Source organism: Eptesicus fuscus, chromosome 15, assembly GCF_027574615.1.
Source record: "Eptesicus fuscus isolate TK198812 chromosome 15, DD_ASM_mEF_20220401, whole genome shotgun sequence".
Taxonomy (NCBI): Eukaryota; Metazoa; Chordata; class Mammalia; order Chiroptera; family Vespertilionidae; genus Eptesicus; species Eptesicus fuscus.
This window is the reverse complement of record NC_072487.1, coordinates 53094290-53110376: the sequence shown is the minus strand read 5'-3', so window position 1 is coordinate 53110376 and position 16087 is coordinate 53094290. Positions and strand designations below refer to the sequence as shown.

Genomic DNA, 16087 nt, shown 5'->3' with positions numbered 1-16087 from the left:
ACACAGGTCCTTTTGTCAGTGACCACATCCCTGGAAGCATCCCTAGTACAAACTAAACTGCCTGTCCCTCCAGTTGTAACTCACAGGTTCCATGCCTGGGACTAAGGACATAATCTAAGGGAGTGCCAAAAACCTCAATGTTCAAGATAAAAAATATGTAATGAAATATTTTTTAAAATTAAAAATTAATGCAAAATTCTATGATGAACAAAATATCACAATTTTAATGTAAGAAAAGATTCTCAGGACCAGTATTAGGGTGAGCTAAATGATTTGTCACATGATTGTAGGATTGAATCTTGTCTTTATTTAAAATGTTGATATTTTGTTCATCATAGACTTTTTTGCATTTGTTTTTATTTATTAAAATATTATTTATCTTGCCGAAACCGGTTTGGCTCAGTGGATGGAGCGTCGGCCTGCGGACTGAAAGGTCCCAGGTTCGATTCCGGTCAAGGGCATGTACCTTGGTTGCGGGCACATCCCCAGTGGGGGGTATGCAGGAGGCAGCTCATCGATGTTTCTCTCTCATCGATGTTTCTAACTCTCTATCCCTCTCCCTTTCTCTCTGTAAAAAATCAATAAAATATATTTTTTAAAAAAGTATTATTTATCTTGACTACTGAGGGTTTTGGCTCCCTCTTAAATTCTGCACTGGAAGGGAGCACCTTGCTTGCCGACTCTCATCCTGGCCCTAAGCAAGATGTATCTGTCAAGCCCCTTCCTGAGCTCAGCCATCCTTCATACTTGCTCTTGTTGAACACTCTCTCCCCAGGTGTAGGGCCTGGAGTTCATAAAGCATTCCTATTTGTGGTCTGACCACAAGCCAACTTCCCCAACCATCTTCAAAAGTTTATGGTCAAAGGAAGTTCTAGAGAGTTGAGAAATGTTTCTTGAATTTGAATTTGCATCTTACATGACTGCTGGGGATGATGATCATCAAGGCACAGGCTGCTGGGTTGAAGCCTGTATTTTGGGGTCCATCAGTGTCCATAAAGACAAGCCTGTGTAGAATCAACCATTCCAAGTCAATGGGCTCTTGCCATCCTCACTATTTACATATAGAGAAGCTAAGGCACAGAAGGGACACCCCCAAGTTCTCTGTAGTAGGTTGAGTAGTGACCCCTAAAAAGATATGTCCAGGGCCTAACCCTTGGAATCTATGAACATGATCTTATTTCTAAAATGGTATTTGAAGACATAATTAACTTAAGGATCTTGAGATAAGATTATCCATGATTACCTGGGTAGGCCCTAAATCCCATAACAAGTGTCCTCATACAAGAAAGGCAGGAATTTTGTGGCATGGAGAAGGCCACGTGAAGACAGGCAGAGACTGAAGTTGATGCATCTGCAAGACAAAGAGCTTCAAGGATTGCTGGCAGGCACCAGAGCGAGGAGAGGGCCAGAACGAATTCTCCCTCGGAGCCTCTGAAGGGAACCAACCCTGCCAACACCTTAGTTTCAGACTTCTGGTTTCCAGAAATGTGAGAGAATAAATTTCTGTTGTTTTAAGCCATCCGGTTTGTAAAAATTTGTATGGCAGCACCCGGAAATGGATACAGTCTTCCAGACGGTCAGGGAGAGATCCAGGACTTTCAGCCAGGACTGCCAGTTTTCCCACACTGTGTACCTTCCTGCCTACCATGCAATCTCTCTAGACTTGTGACACACTTAGGAACAGAATGCACCTAAATCAGCCTTTTCTATGACATCTCAGCAGGCCCCTGTTAGTAAATGGTATAGTAGGAGCATACGGGTCTGGTAATCAGGAGACCTGACACAAATCCTGGCATTCCCACCAATTAATCCACCACCTCAGCTAGTCACTCTCTCTCCCTATGTCTCAGTATTTTCAACTAAGATGAGAGATTTGGACCACAGTATTCCTGGTGTCCTTTCCAAGCTGAGCCCTCTGACTATGTAAATGTGGTGTTGGGTAATTACAGCAAGATGTATGACACGATTATAATAATACTAAACTCTGGAATCCCCAGGATAAAGGTGACTCCTTAGAGAGAAAGTCACAGAATCAGATGGAACAGTTTTCCCTCTTGGAATGCATTCTTTGAGTTTCCCTCTTCCGTACGCTTGTCTCCAGCATCAAGCTGTCCCCAGCTCTCTCATTGGCACCCAGATTTCTGGTAGGAGAAATAACAGGGCCATGGTCTCCCTCCACAGCACATTCATCAGTCCCTTCCTATTGGAATTTCCATTGATGGAACAAGTATAGACCTGGCTTCCCTGAGCACATCCAGAGCTCAGTCTTCCGAGCCTCACAATGACAGCTTCTGGGCACTTGGTTTGGCACTAATGTCTGGCTTTTTCTCCTTGTTGAGGTTCCATCACCACTCTACGCTCTCAAAGTGACTCTGTGGACACTGGTGATTTCCTGTGTCAGCTCTCACTTTTCAAAGTCCTATTAGGTTTGTTTCCATGGTTAGCATTTGCGATTCTTGCCAGGTTTCTCTGGTTATGGCTCAGCCTTGCCGATAAGGCCATCTTCCCATTACAGTTCCCCTGCCGAGACACAGAGCTGGGCCAGGCATCAGATGGAGATGTTCACAGAACCTTGGACTCAGTGGGGACCTCAGAAGCGGCCCTAACACTCTATCAAAGGCACAGGCTCATTATCCGGAAGAGTTTTGTAATGTTTTCTGGCAAGAACTTCTGCAACCACCCGCAACTGCTTAATCAACAGAACTGGAGGAAACAAATATAGTTAGTCCTCAACATGGAGCCAATGACCGAGGAAATGCTGCACCCATCTCATTGTCATTGCCATGGGAGCTCCGTGACAAAGAACATGAAGTTTCTATGGATGAGATAATACATAAGAAAGTATCTTGCAAAGTGCCAGACACAAAATAGGTGCTCAACAAATTGTACTTCTTTTCCTTCTGCAGCACAGAAGCCTCAGGGGTAAGAAAAAGGAGTAGTGAGATGGATGATATGTCCATAGCTCAGTTATGTGAGGTGAGGAACAGCTGAAGGAATTGGGATTAGTTTTGATTTTTAAAAATCATTATTTTTACTTAAGTAGAACACCCATCTTCCCACCACCCAGGTCAAAAAAAAAAAATTACTAGCAATCCAAAAGCCATCCTCTTGCCCTGTCCCATTCAATGTCTACAGCCTAAAGTAACCATTCTTCTGATTTCTATCACTCTATAGATGCCTGTCTTTGAATATCAAATAAATGAAATTATACAGTATATATTCTTTGGGATCTTGCCTCTTTCACACGACATTATGTTAGTGAGGTTAATTTATGTTGTCCCATGTAGACATTTGTTCATTTTCTCTGCTATATAGTATTCCACTGTTTGACTATACACAATTTATTTAAGACTAGAGGCCTGTTGCACAAAGAGATTTGTGCAATAGGCCTTCCTTCCCTTGGCTTCCAGCACCGGTTTTCCTCTGGCACCCGGGACCCAGGCCTTCGCTCTGGCCAGAGTCTGCCATCTTCATCTTTGCTGCACACTCTGACCAGAGTCTGCCATCTTCGCTGCAGACTGCATCTTTGCTGCATACTCCGGCAGAGTCTGCCGTCTTCGCTGCAGACTCTGGCCGGAGTCTGCCATCTTCATCTTTGCTGCAGACTCTGGAGTCTGCAGTCTTGTCTTCACTGTGGCCAGAGTGTCGCTCCTATAGATCCCTTCGCCCCCCACCCTCCCTCTCAAAGCAGGCTTCCTGCCCCGCCTGGCCACTCCTAGCCTGGAGCAGCTGGGTGGCAGCCATCTTTGGCCTTCTAATTTGCATACTCACTCTGATTGGCTGTGAGTGTAGCGGAGGAACGGTCAATTTACATGTTTGTCTATTAGGTAAGAAGATGAGATTTGGTTGTTTAGTTTTGGCTATTAGGAAGAGTGTTGCTTTGAATATTATTATACATCTCTTGGTGAATACTTCGAAATCCCTGTCTTTATAATAAGTGTTCTGATCTGTCCAGTTACTTTCTTAGTCTTCATATTTAGGGTAGATTCCTCTTGCTGGTACTTATTCTACCTCACCCGTAAATGGCTCCCATCTTCTGTTTTTCCCACATTTTATTTTCAATCTACTTTTATTTGCCACAAGCTTTGCACCAGGACATGAGTGGAGCAAAAGCCCAAGTGAATACAGTGCTGGAATTTGTTAATTTTTCTCTTTACTCACAGTGATTTTGCAGTTTGGGTATTTCCCATCTCCAATTTTGGTGAGGGTGTGATCTTATATAGAATTTTTGCAGCTATAAAGCCATTTTGTTTTGTTTGGGAGTGGCTAAATTAATACACAGCTTGCATTGTCTTCAACTGCCTAGAAGTCCTCTAAATGATATTTTTTAATGAACAGACATTCTTTATTTTAACTAAGCCTGCCCCAAGGTCATGAAGATGTTTCCCTCTCTTGTCTTTTAGAAGTGTTATTACCTTTCACTCTTAGATCTACAGCCAATCTAGAGTTGATTTTGTGTATGGTGTGAGGTAAGGATCCAAATTCCTTTTCTTCCTTTATTTTTCATACAGATAGCTAATTGATTCATTATCAGTTATTGAAAACTCCATCTTTTCCCACGTTGTGCTGCAATATTACCTTTATAATAAGTCAAATGACTGCATATAGCTGTTTCTGTTTCTAAACTTTCTTTACTCTTCCATTTGTTTGTTTGTTTGTTTTTCACCAAAACATCTTTGCCTCAATTACTATAGCTTTATAATAAGTCTTGATAACTTAATAAGGCTTCTCTCTTCTTTCATAGTTGTTCTTAGCTATTTTCATCTCTTTGAATTTTGATATACGGTTCTGAATCAGGTTATCAGTTTTCACACAAACCTGCTCTGGTTTTTTTAATTGGAATTTTATTGAATCTGTAGATCAGTTTAGGGAAAACTGACATCTTAATATTATAGAGTCTTCCATTTTGTATATCCCTGCATTTGCTTAGATCTTCTTTAATTTCTCTCAAAAATGTTTTATAATTTTCAGTGTAGAATTCTTGCACATATTCTGTTTGATTTATTTCTAGGTAGTTGATGTATTTTGGTAAATATGTGTTCAAATTACTATCAAGTACATACTTAGGAGTGAAATTTCTGAGTCATAAGATCTGCATATGTCAGCTTTAGTAGGCATTGCCAAACATATTTCTAAAGTGGTTGAACCAATTTACATACCCACCAGCAGTGATTGAGAGTTCCAGTTGGTTCACATGCTCACCAACATGTATTATCAGCTTTTTAATTTTAGCCAATCTAGTGGTGTACATTGGTATCTCGTTTTAGTTTTAATTTACATTTCCTTGATGACCAAATAAGTTAGGCATGTTTTTGTATCTTTTTGTTTGTTTGTTTTTATATCTTTATTGGTCATTTTGATATCCTTTTTTATAAACTGCCTATTCAAGTCTTTTGACCATATTTCTACTAGTTTCTGCCTATTATCAATTTATAAAAATTATTTTTATATTCTGATTATGAATTCTTGTATGGTTATATATGTTACTTATATCTTCTCCCGTTCTGTATTTTATCTTTTCACTCTCTTAATGATATATTTTGATGAACAGAAATTCTTAATTTTAATGTCATCCAGTTATTAGTCTTCTTTAGGATTAGTATATTTGTGTCCTATTTAAGTGTCTTTGCCAACCCAAGCTCATGGAAATATTTTCCTATCTTGTCTTTTAGAAGTTGTGAAAGTTTTACCTTTCACATTTAGATATAGAATTCACATGGATTAATTTTATCTATGTTCTGAGGTAAAATAAATTTTTTTCAATATGGATAACCAATTGGTTTGGGACCACTTATCCACCCCACCTCCTATGCTATAGCATCAACTTGTCATAAATTGAATGACTATATATAGTATGATCTGTCTCTGGACTTTCTATTCTCTTCCACTGGTCTATTTCCCTGCCCTTTAAGCAATACCACACTGTCTTGATAATCAAGCTTTATAAGACCTGATACCTAGTAGTGTAAGTCCATCATCTTTGTTGTTGTTCTTTAATATTTTCTTAGATGTTCTTGTCCCTGGTGTAATTTTTCACTGAGATCTACTTACCTATTTACATTTTTCATTACTTTTCATTCCTTCCTATATTTCTGTTCTCCTCTTTATGATAAATTTCTTTCTGAGTAAAGAACTCTCCTTGGTCTTCTTTTACTGTGAATTTGCTGAAGACAAATTCAGTTTCTGGTTGTCTGAAATTTTCTTTCTCTCACCTTTAATTTTGAGAGATACATTAAGTAGGTGTAGAATTCTAGATGATCTATTATTTTCTTTTAGCACTTTAGGATGTTATTTCATTGTCTTCTGGCTTCCATTGTTTCTATTAAGTAAGCTGTCAGGCTTGCATTTTTTTCCCTTTCTGGCTGCTTTTAAGATTTTTGTTTTTGCTTTGGTCTTCAGCAACTTTACAATGTGTTGAAGTGAGGGTTTTTGTTTGTGTGTTTATCTTGATTAGAGTTCATAGAGCTTTATAGAACTTAATGAATCTGTGGGTTGATGTGTATTGGGGGAAATCAAAGGATAATGTCCCTTTAAATATTGCTCCTGCCTATTCTGTCTTTTCTCACAGGCCAGGACACCAATTGTGCATATGCCATACATCGTTTATGTTCATTTCTTATTTTGGGGGGCTTCCATCTGAATATTTACTAACCTTTTAACCAATTTTCTGCTGTGTCTAATATGCTGCTTCATCCATTTATTGAGTTCTTAATTTCAATTATTATATGTTTATTTTTAGAATTTCCATTTTATTTTATTTTCCTTTCATAGCTCCCAGTTTTCTGGTGATATTCTATATCTTTTAATCTATTTTTTGAACATATAAATCTTGCTACTTTAAAGTCCATGGCTAATAACTTCAATATTTGGATCACCTCTGGCTCTATTTCTATATCCTACTTTTCTTCTTTCCCAAATTTCTTACTTAACTTCTTTTTTTTTATTATGGCTCTTATCTCCTAGTATACATGGTAAGTTTGATTAATTAATTGACCTGGATATGAAAATCTGTAGAGGCTACCGATGGTGTTATCTTTCTCCAGAGAAGACTTCTTTCTCTTAAAGCAGGCTGCTAGGATAGGGGCAAATCACTTTAATCCAATCAGGAATTGAGATTGAATTTAGTTTTTGTAAGGCCTGCTTGCTCTATTTTGGTTTGCCCTTATTTCTGGTGTTTGTATTTCAGGTTTCTCACCTGAAATCCTGGGTGTTTACTGGCCCTGAATTCCTACTTTTGCCTTCCTGATACTATGAGACTCCAAACACTTCAGCTTATTTGCTTAGCCCCTCAGCACCACTTTTTGCTTGGCCTCTCAGACTATGGGCAAATAATTCAAGTGCAAATGCCCATCTGAATACCTGGCTCACTTTTTTGTGTTTACTTTTTCTCCAAGGCCTTGGCACTACAAGCCTGCTGCTCTGATATCCCTAAACCACAGGGTTTCTTTTGTATTCCCTCCCCTGAGGAACTGCTGAAAACTCTGACCCAATGCATTCTGTTCCTGCATCTAGCCTTACAAATCATCATATGCTTCAAGGGAAAACAAAAACTGCTGGACTCTTCTCAGTGCATTTCTCCTCTCTCCTGAATCTTGGCTCCTCAAGTCCTGGATGTCCTGGTTGCTTTCTGGTGCCTTTGAATGTCTCTTTTTATATTTTATTCTGCTTTTCTGTACTTTCTTCATAAGAGGTTTGGTCTGCATGAGCTATTTCATCCTAGGGTAGAAGTCTGAACTGAGACTATTTCACTTAAAAGGAGGAGAAGAGCCCAGTAGGGATGGGATAAACATGTCACTGTCTTCAGCTCTTTGAGGCACTGTAAGAGGGGGGAGGCATTTATTGCGGCTTCACCGGAGGATGTAGCATTCTGAATGTAAGTTACAGGGAGATAGACGAAAACTCTGCATCTGAAGTATGGTTCCATAGACATCAGGCATTCCCTCAGTAGAAGGTTCTGCTGGAGAGGGAGTGGGCTTCCCACACTGGAGGAGTTTCAGAAGGAGCTCAGCAAACAGCTGGAAGTTGCTATTGAAACGATCCCATAATCGATTTATGGGAGGGACTTAATCAGTGGTAACTGATTTGTGTAATATTGAAATCTTGAAAGATTTTTTTAAATATAGATGTCTAAGTTATGTCACAGAAATACTGAGTAAAATGCAGAGCCCTCGCATCTGCAATTTTGTCCGGCTCCCAAGTGATGTATAAAACTGAAGTATAGGAATCAGTAGACTAAATATCCACAAGTGTACCTTCCAAATGAGATTCTGTGATTCCAACATCTTATGAGGAATTCTAGGGAGAAACTCTACCAGTTGGAGATATGTCCTTCTCTTCTCTTCAATTCTTGAGGCCCCCTCCTCCAAAAGCAAGACTCCCCTATATTCTGTTGGAATGACAGACTCATAAGCTTAGTCACATTGTGGGGTTAGCAAGCCTGTGTGGGCTAGCCTGGGAACCTAACCACTATTTATAACATAGTTTCTGTGGGAAACTGTGTTCCAAGTTCCAACAACTGCCTTTCAAAAATATGCTGGAGCACAACCTGTCAGTAATTGGGAAAACCTATATATAAAATTATTTTCTCAGAGATTTTAGCATCGCGTACACTTGACCTCAGAGAATGAGTAATTAACCAGCTTTCAATGTCGGCTTTACAATGGAAGTTCTTCTGCCCTGAGTAATTGGAGGCCTGCTTTAAGAGCAACTATTACTTTTTATCCCAACAATTGTTTCTTCCTGTTGTCATTGTTTTGCCCAAGGGAGATTAGTGCTGGCTTCACCCGGGAAGTGATGAATAGCTTGAGATACAAGGTGGTAGCAAAAACTTCAACTTGGTGCTTGCAAAGACAGTGAAAATGAGGTCATCTTTCAGGATTTAGCTACACCTGTGTCCCATTCCAAGGACTCTGCCCACAGAAATGAGGTAAACAGTCATATTTCCAGTATTCTCCACTCTCCTTCTGCCCTTATCCCTGGAATAAAGAACAGTTTTTGAGATAGAAAAGATACAGATTTTTAAGTAAAAGGATCTATAGGGTCTTGTGTGGGCCCCAAGGTCAAACTGAATATATAACACGATCTTGATTGCCCCAGTATCCCCACAAAAAAATAACCCCAGTAAACTATATCAAGGAAGTTTAAAAATGGCACTCATTTACCTCCTGGTGAGACCAGACTCAGGTCTGGACTCCCGACTTCAAGAGGGTCACAGAAACCTTGAACGATGTCCCACTGGCATGTTCTGGATAGGAAAGAGGTCTGGGAGACGTCATCTGAAGGTAATCATTAGGTTGAACAAACAGGACTCAAAGACAGACACCAGCAGCCCTCGGATGCCGCTGTGTGCATCAGGAAAAGCTCACAGGAGCAAAATCCAGGAGGAGAAATGTCAAAGGGACCTCATTCGTTTTATGCCTAAAGCAATTAATTGAAGAAATACTCATTCAAATCATTTTAATACCTTAAAAATAGCCAGTAGCTAAATCAACCAGAAACTGACCCATATTGCATTTAAACATCAAAGAAAAATATAGCCAAATAGTAAAAGATGGAAAAATAACAAGGATGCATTAAAACAAAACATTAAAGATGTGACTACTACCACAGCAATATGTATTAAAAGGAAATGCACCTAATAAATAAAAATTACCTATCAATATTTAAAAGGAACTTGCTCTAATTGTTAATCAGAGAAATGCAAATTAAAATTGAAAAGAGATATACTTTTGTCTTAACCTAACCAACTGACAATGACTTTTAAAATTAAAATATCTGTTGTCAAAGATACAGGGAAATGGGTGCTTTCATACACAGTGGAATTTTAACTTTTCATATTTGAGGAGAATAATTTACCGTAGTCCTATTTATATACTTGTATATGTCAATAGTGTTTACGTTTTGCTTCAGCAATTATACCTTTAGGAATTTATTCTGAAAAAAAAAATTACCAGTGTGTGTTTAGAAAATTTAGATACAAGGATGCTTTTGCCTAAATGTGCAATACTTGGAAATTGTTAAGGAAGTACAGATAGGCTGTCCACACACTGGAGGTCTGCTGACCCCTCTCAGCCTAGGCTCCAGCATCTCGGGATCTGCAGGGCATGTTGGGCAGGTGGCTTTGCCGGATGCCAGGTTTAAGAACCCATGCTCACGTCATGGACCTTTCCTCTTAGTAGCAGGAGCTGGTATTTCTGGGCACCTACCATGTCCTAGACACTGGACTGGGTGCTTTGCATACTTCATCTCACTGAACCCTCATTGGCCACCCAAGAAGGGTGGACATGCAGACCTGGGGGAGATGGGACCACCCCAAGTCACAATCAGCAAACCACAGAGCTGGGGCTGGATGGCAGGTCGTTCTGCTTCCACATCCTGTGTCCTTATCATACTGCCAGGCTCTTCCTCTGTTCCTGAGAGGAAACTTCTAGATCACTTGGTCCAACCTCCTCATTTTTGAAATGGAGAATGAGACTTAGAAGGGGTCTCTGTATGTATTGTTTTGGATTCTGATGATACCTTAGTGATTAAGACAACATCCCTGACCCTATGGAGCTTAATTCTAGTTGTGGAAGGGTGGTTGGAATGACAGTAAGCAAGAAAACACGTAAGTAGGAAAGTCACAGGACGTGAAAAGTGCAGTAAAGAAGATAAAACTAGCCCTAGCCGGTTTGGTTCAGTGGATAGATAGATCGTTGGCCTGTGGACTGAAGGGTCCCGGATTCGATTCCCAGTCAAGTGCATGTACCTCAGTTGTAGGTTTGATCCCTGGCCCTTGTTGGGGCATGTGAGGGAGGCAACCAATTGATGTCTCTCTCTCATATCGATGTTTCTCTCTTTCTGTCTCTCCCCCTCTCTTCCACTCTCTCTCTAAAAATCAATGGAAAAATATCCTTGGGTGAGGATTAACAAAACAAAACAACAAAAATGAAGAAGATAAAACTAGTGGATAGAGAATGCCTGGGTGAGGGGATTTTTGAAAGGGTGGGTCAGGAAAGCTGTCCCTGAGAAGTGACAAGTGTTGATATTGAAATGCTAAGACCTGCAGAAGAAGCTTTCCAGGAGAGAAAACAGCTAGAGCAGAAGCCCTGAGGTGCAGACAAACTTGATGTGATCAAAGGACCCAAAAGGTTTAAGGAAGAGAGAGAGCGTCCTAATGGACCCATTCATGCTCCCCCAGGAGAAGCGAGATGGTGAAGGATGATTGCAGAAAGCCAGCCCACAGGGATGTGCAGCACGTGGGGTATGATTAATAGTGAGAAGAGGCTGAGCTGGGCTGGAAAAGGTGCTGTCTCCTTGAAGAACCCTTGGTTTGAAGAGAACTGCTGTGTATTTTGAGTGATGAACAGAATATGATGCTGGACATGATGCATTCCTGAGGAAAACCTGAGTCATCCAACAGGAGCCCAAACAGAAAAGGAGGTTGAAACACCAACATTCACATTTGACCCGGCAGAATTCCTCGCCTGCAGCATCCACTGTGTGAGGGTCTTGGCCACCCCCAGGCATCTGTGTGAGTGACCCCACTCTGCTAATGCCTTGAGCCAAGGGCAAGAGACTTGGGCTCCAGCCCCGGGACAACCCAGCCTCTGATGGCTCAGCTTCACACCCTCCTATGCACTAGACCAGACCCCAAACAACTTGGGGTAGTTTTCCAAAAGCAATTATGCCCTCAGAAGTCAAAAATGAGAGAAGTAACAGAGCTGAAATTGGACCAGTCTAGATACACACATGCATGTGCAGATGCTCACACACAAAACACAAGCTGTGTGACCTTGGGCAAATTTCTGGACCTCTCTGTGCCTCAGGGTACAGGGGTGGGGCATATATGAACACATCTAAGGGCCTTTCCCAATATAAACTGACAGTGAATTGATGGTTTCTACATGTGGCTTGTCCCCAAGGAGGGTTTTTTCAAAGGCTAAGCCGTGGGCTCTGATGACATTTCTGGAAGAGGGGTTCAAAAGTGACTTGGGAAAAGGCCATGGAGAGACTGAGGATAACAGGTTCCCTGGGGCAGCATTCACTGGACCCAAGTAAAAAGGCACTTTCAGCACTTTGTGACCACAGTCAGAATATTAATATTACCAATGAGTTTTTTTATGAAATTTAGTTCAGTGGGACAAAAGAACTTTTTCTTAATGTCAAGTTATTAAACAGACCCTGCTATGCTGTAGAAAAAGAAGGAGGAGGGGTACTATTTACCTGGGACCTGCCCTATACCCCATGCTCCAAGAGGGCCTCACTCAGGCCCCATGGAGCTCAGAATCCACAAGCCCACGGGGATATGCCCAGCTAGCGCCTATTCCTCTCTCTCCTAGACCACGCCCCGAATTCCCTGCCTAAATGGCTAGAACTGCTTCTGGTGTCCAGGGAGCCTCTTGCATGGGTCAACCCTCTTGAGGGTGAACTGCAGTTCTTTGGTGGTCTAGGGGCTACTGATGCTGGAAGGGGAAGAGGTGTGGCCTGAGCTTGGCTGGGCTGCCGAGGTGGACTACAGAGCAAGGCCAGCATCTCCATGCTGCCGTGTCCAGCCTGAAGCTCTGAGGAGTCCTAGAATTCTGAATTCAGACTTGGCCTTCCACATCATTAAAGGCATATTTATTATGATGGGGAGATAGAAAAGATTTTATTGAATAGTCTGTTGGTCTGTCTATAATTTACATATTTAGACATAAGTATGTGAGCCTCCACTGGTACTCTAGCCCCAGACGCTGCAAATGTCATGGGGGAGCCCTGCTTACAGTTCATGATTCCTTCCCCTTAACCTTGCTAGGTACCAGGATTCAAATCTCAGCCCTGCCACTCACTAGCTCTGTGGTACTATTCAAGTCCACTTCCCTGAATCACTTTCCTGGCCTGTAAAATGGGGGTGATAATAGTACCTATCATATGAGGTTTTTGTGAGAATTCAAGGAGATAATGCACAGAAAGAGCCTAGACATTTGGAGAGTCTCAGCTCTCAGCACTGTGTGCCTGATGTCCCTGCCGGTTGTAACTTGGTGTCCCCCAACCCTTTGTTTTCCAGACGCCACAGCAGTACGAGAGAGAATACAACAACAAGCGGTCAGGTGTGGGGCCCAGCAAGTTCCATGGGTATGCCTACGATGGCATCTGGGTCATCGCCAAAACACTGCAGAGGGCCATGGAGACGCTGCATGCCAGCAGCCGGCACCAGCGGATCCAGGACTTCAACTACACAGACCGCACACTGGGCAGGATCATCCTCAACGCCATGAATGAGACCAACTTCTTCGGGGTCACGGTCAGTCCTGGGCCCCGGGCTCTGCTTTCTTAGTGCCCTTTGGATACATGCAAGGCCAGAAGGGCTGTGTCAGACACCCTCTGACGCTGGATCCATTCTCTCAGATTGCTGAAATAACTTCCTGGGGCTCGTAGGATTCCAGGGCTGCTGAAATGGGAGGTGCAGTGATGCTCTCTGACATGTTGGGAAAATGCTTCTCTGTAAACTCATGAATTAGAAAAGCTGCACACAGGTCAGGTGGAATTCACCACGCAGAGGGGTAGGGTGGGTAGCAAAAGCTCTAGATCCAAAGTTAGATTCAAATCTTGGACATTCACTTTCAAGTTACTGTCTTTAAACACAGATTTTTCATTCCCAGAATGGAAATAATAACTACCCTATTAGGTAGCTATAAAGATTAGCCATTAGAGAATAAAAACTGCTAATATTTGTTGAGCAAAAACTTGCTCTGAGCCTCAAGTTTTTCATCTGGGAAATGAAGATAATGCTATATGTCTTGCACAGAAGTTGGGGAAATTAGCAATGATAATAATGGCTAGTATTTCTTGAATGCTTATTATGTGCTAGATACTGTGCTAATAAGCACTTTATGTAGATTAGACTCAATAATATAGGCTCAATGCTAGGCACATAGTAGGCAGAGGGGTAGGGTGGGTAGCAGAAGCATAGAGAATGCTAGCAAATGTTATTGTTAACGGTCTCATAGCATTCCTATGCCGTCATAGAAAGTAGGACTGTTATTATCCCCACTAGAGGGGAGGAACCTGGAGCTCAGAGCATTTAAGTACTAAATCTAATCAGAGGTAGAGCTGGAATTTGAATTGGGTCTAGCTCTTAATTGTTGTATTACACAACTTCTCATAATGGACCTAAGTGGTAGTTATTTCTGTCTCATCCTGATGTATTTGTCATTGACTCTACTCCCAGAAAATATGAAAAACTTTTCTAAAGAATAAGTTGAAATGGCTAAAAAGTCATTTACAGAATCAGTCTGTCTTGGGATAGTAAGAGGAGTAGATAAGATGAGTTGGTTGTTGCATTTCTTAAATGTTCGTATTCCTTTGCGCATGCACTCAGGCTTGCACTGTTGCTCTGGTGGGCCAGGCACTGAGCGCCTGTGCAGGTGCTGGGGTGCAGACTGTGGTGTGGACACCAAGGTGCGTAGGATGGGCTCCGTGTCCTGGAGCCTATAGTCCAGATGCAGGGGCCAGACCTGAACACAAATGACAAGCAGCGCTCAGCAGTGGGAGAAACTGTAAGCCCAGAAGGGTTTCTGTGATCTTTTGTGAAAAGGTCAGGGAAGGCCTTTGGGAAGAGGCAACATGTGAGCTGTGCCTTAGGCGTGCAGAGAGGGCCTGGCAGTCTGGCCAAGTGGAGCGAGATGAGCAAGAGAAGCACATGCGTGTGTGCAGGGAGTATTAAGTATTAGAAAGGGGGGTGACAAGGCTGGGAAGGTATATTGGAGTCCATTTCTGAAGGAACAAGCTAAGGAGACTGGCCTTTCTCTTAAAGGTCAAAGATTCTCCAAGTGTACCTGGGCCAGCAGCACCAGTGTGCCCTGGGAGCTGGTTAGACATGCTAATTCTCCAGCCCCTCCCAGGCCCACTGAATCAGAATCTCTAGGGTGGGGGCCCAGTGGCTGTGGTTAACAAATCCTCTAGGTGATTCTAATGCTCCCTGGAGCTTGAGAACCAGAAAAAAGGGTGTTTATAGCACAGCCTACATTCAGACTGGAAGGTTTAACAGCTTTCCTCAGAAGAGGAGTTTTAAAAAACATTATTTTTTTATTCTCAAAACCTCTTGTTATAAAATCTCACTTGGTACCTGGTATATTATACAGATGAAAGGAGCTTCTCAGTTGAACAGAGGAGGAGCCCTGCCTGTTCACCCCTCTTCCCACAGTCCCCACCTCATCCCACCCAACAGCCCAGAGACCCCCTTCCGAAAGGCTCCACAGAGCACCAAAGACCTCCCAGGGCCTTTCTCTTATGGTACAAACCCAGAGTGAGACTTAGAGAGGAATAAGGTTCCCCCAGGGGCCCACCAGTAACAATGTACAGTGATGTCTCAAAGTAATGGTACTCTTCTCCAGGCCATCTTTTCACCGGTGCTTCTTACTTAATAGAATGAAGTCACAGTACCCCAAGTTGAAATGGCTGGATAGAGAGCTACAGAATCTAGGAAGCATTTTGCCGTCTCTCATAATCCTAGAACTCAGCATTTTTCCTGAGGTATCTTAGTTGGAGATCATTTATAACTACTTCTAAGTGCGCCCTTTCATCTAAGCCAAATAATTCATAATCCCTACTTGATGAGCAATTAGATAAGACTGCCTGAATCGTCTTACATGGCTTGAAGATGAGTTTCTTTTTAATGGGAAATTCCTTGACACACATTTATGCCTGCTCCGACTTGTGACTCATCATTCAGCGAATGTCAGAACTGAAAATGGTCTTATAGATCCTCACATTCAACTGCCTCGTATTGTAGATGGGTATCTGAATACAGACAGAGAGCTTTCAAAGTCACACAGGAAGACTGATTCAGCAAAGCCAGGTAGCTCCAACTGGTCCTGTCCCCACCACACACCCCACCATCTCTTCCTCTTTGTGCAGGTCCCCCTTTGTTGAGAAAGAGACTGCAGTAGAGAGACAATTCTCCACTCCCCACCCCCACCCTTCCCCTTTCCCCCTTTGTCACATGTTAATATGTGCTTGTCAGTGAGCTATAGACAGGTTTCATTAAAATTGTCTTCCGATCAGAGAAAAAAAGGATGTCTTCTGACAAAATAAAAAGTATCTTTGTGGTCCAAGGAGACCACAG

At 42.0% G+C, this 16087-nt stretch overlaps 1 protein-coding gene across 1 annotated transcript in view; it reads left to right on the top strand.

Annotated features, from left to right (window-relative positions):
• The window catches only part of GABBR2 (gamma-aminobutyric acid type B receptor subunit 2), a 249382-nt gene that overhangs the window by 102711 nt on the left and 130584 nt on the right, over positions 1–16087 (top strand). The window contains exon 7 of the mRNA XM_054727422.1: positions 13028–13264. Within this exon, the coding sequence (XP_054583397.1) occupies positions 13028–13264 (237 nt within the window). The remainder of the gene's footprint in view (positions 1–13027; positions 13265–16087) is intronic.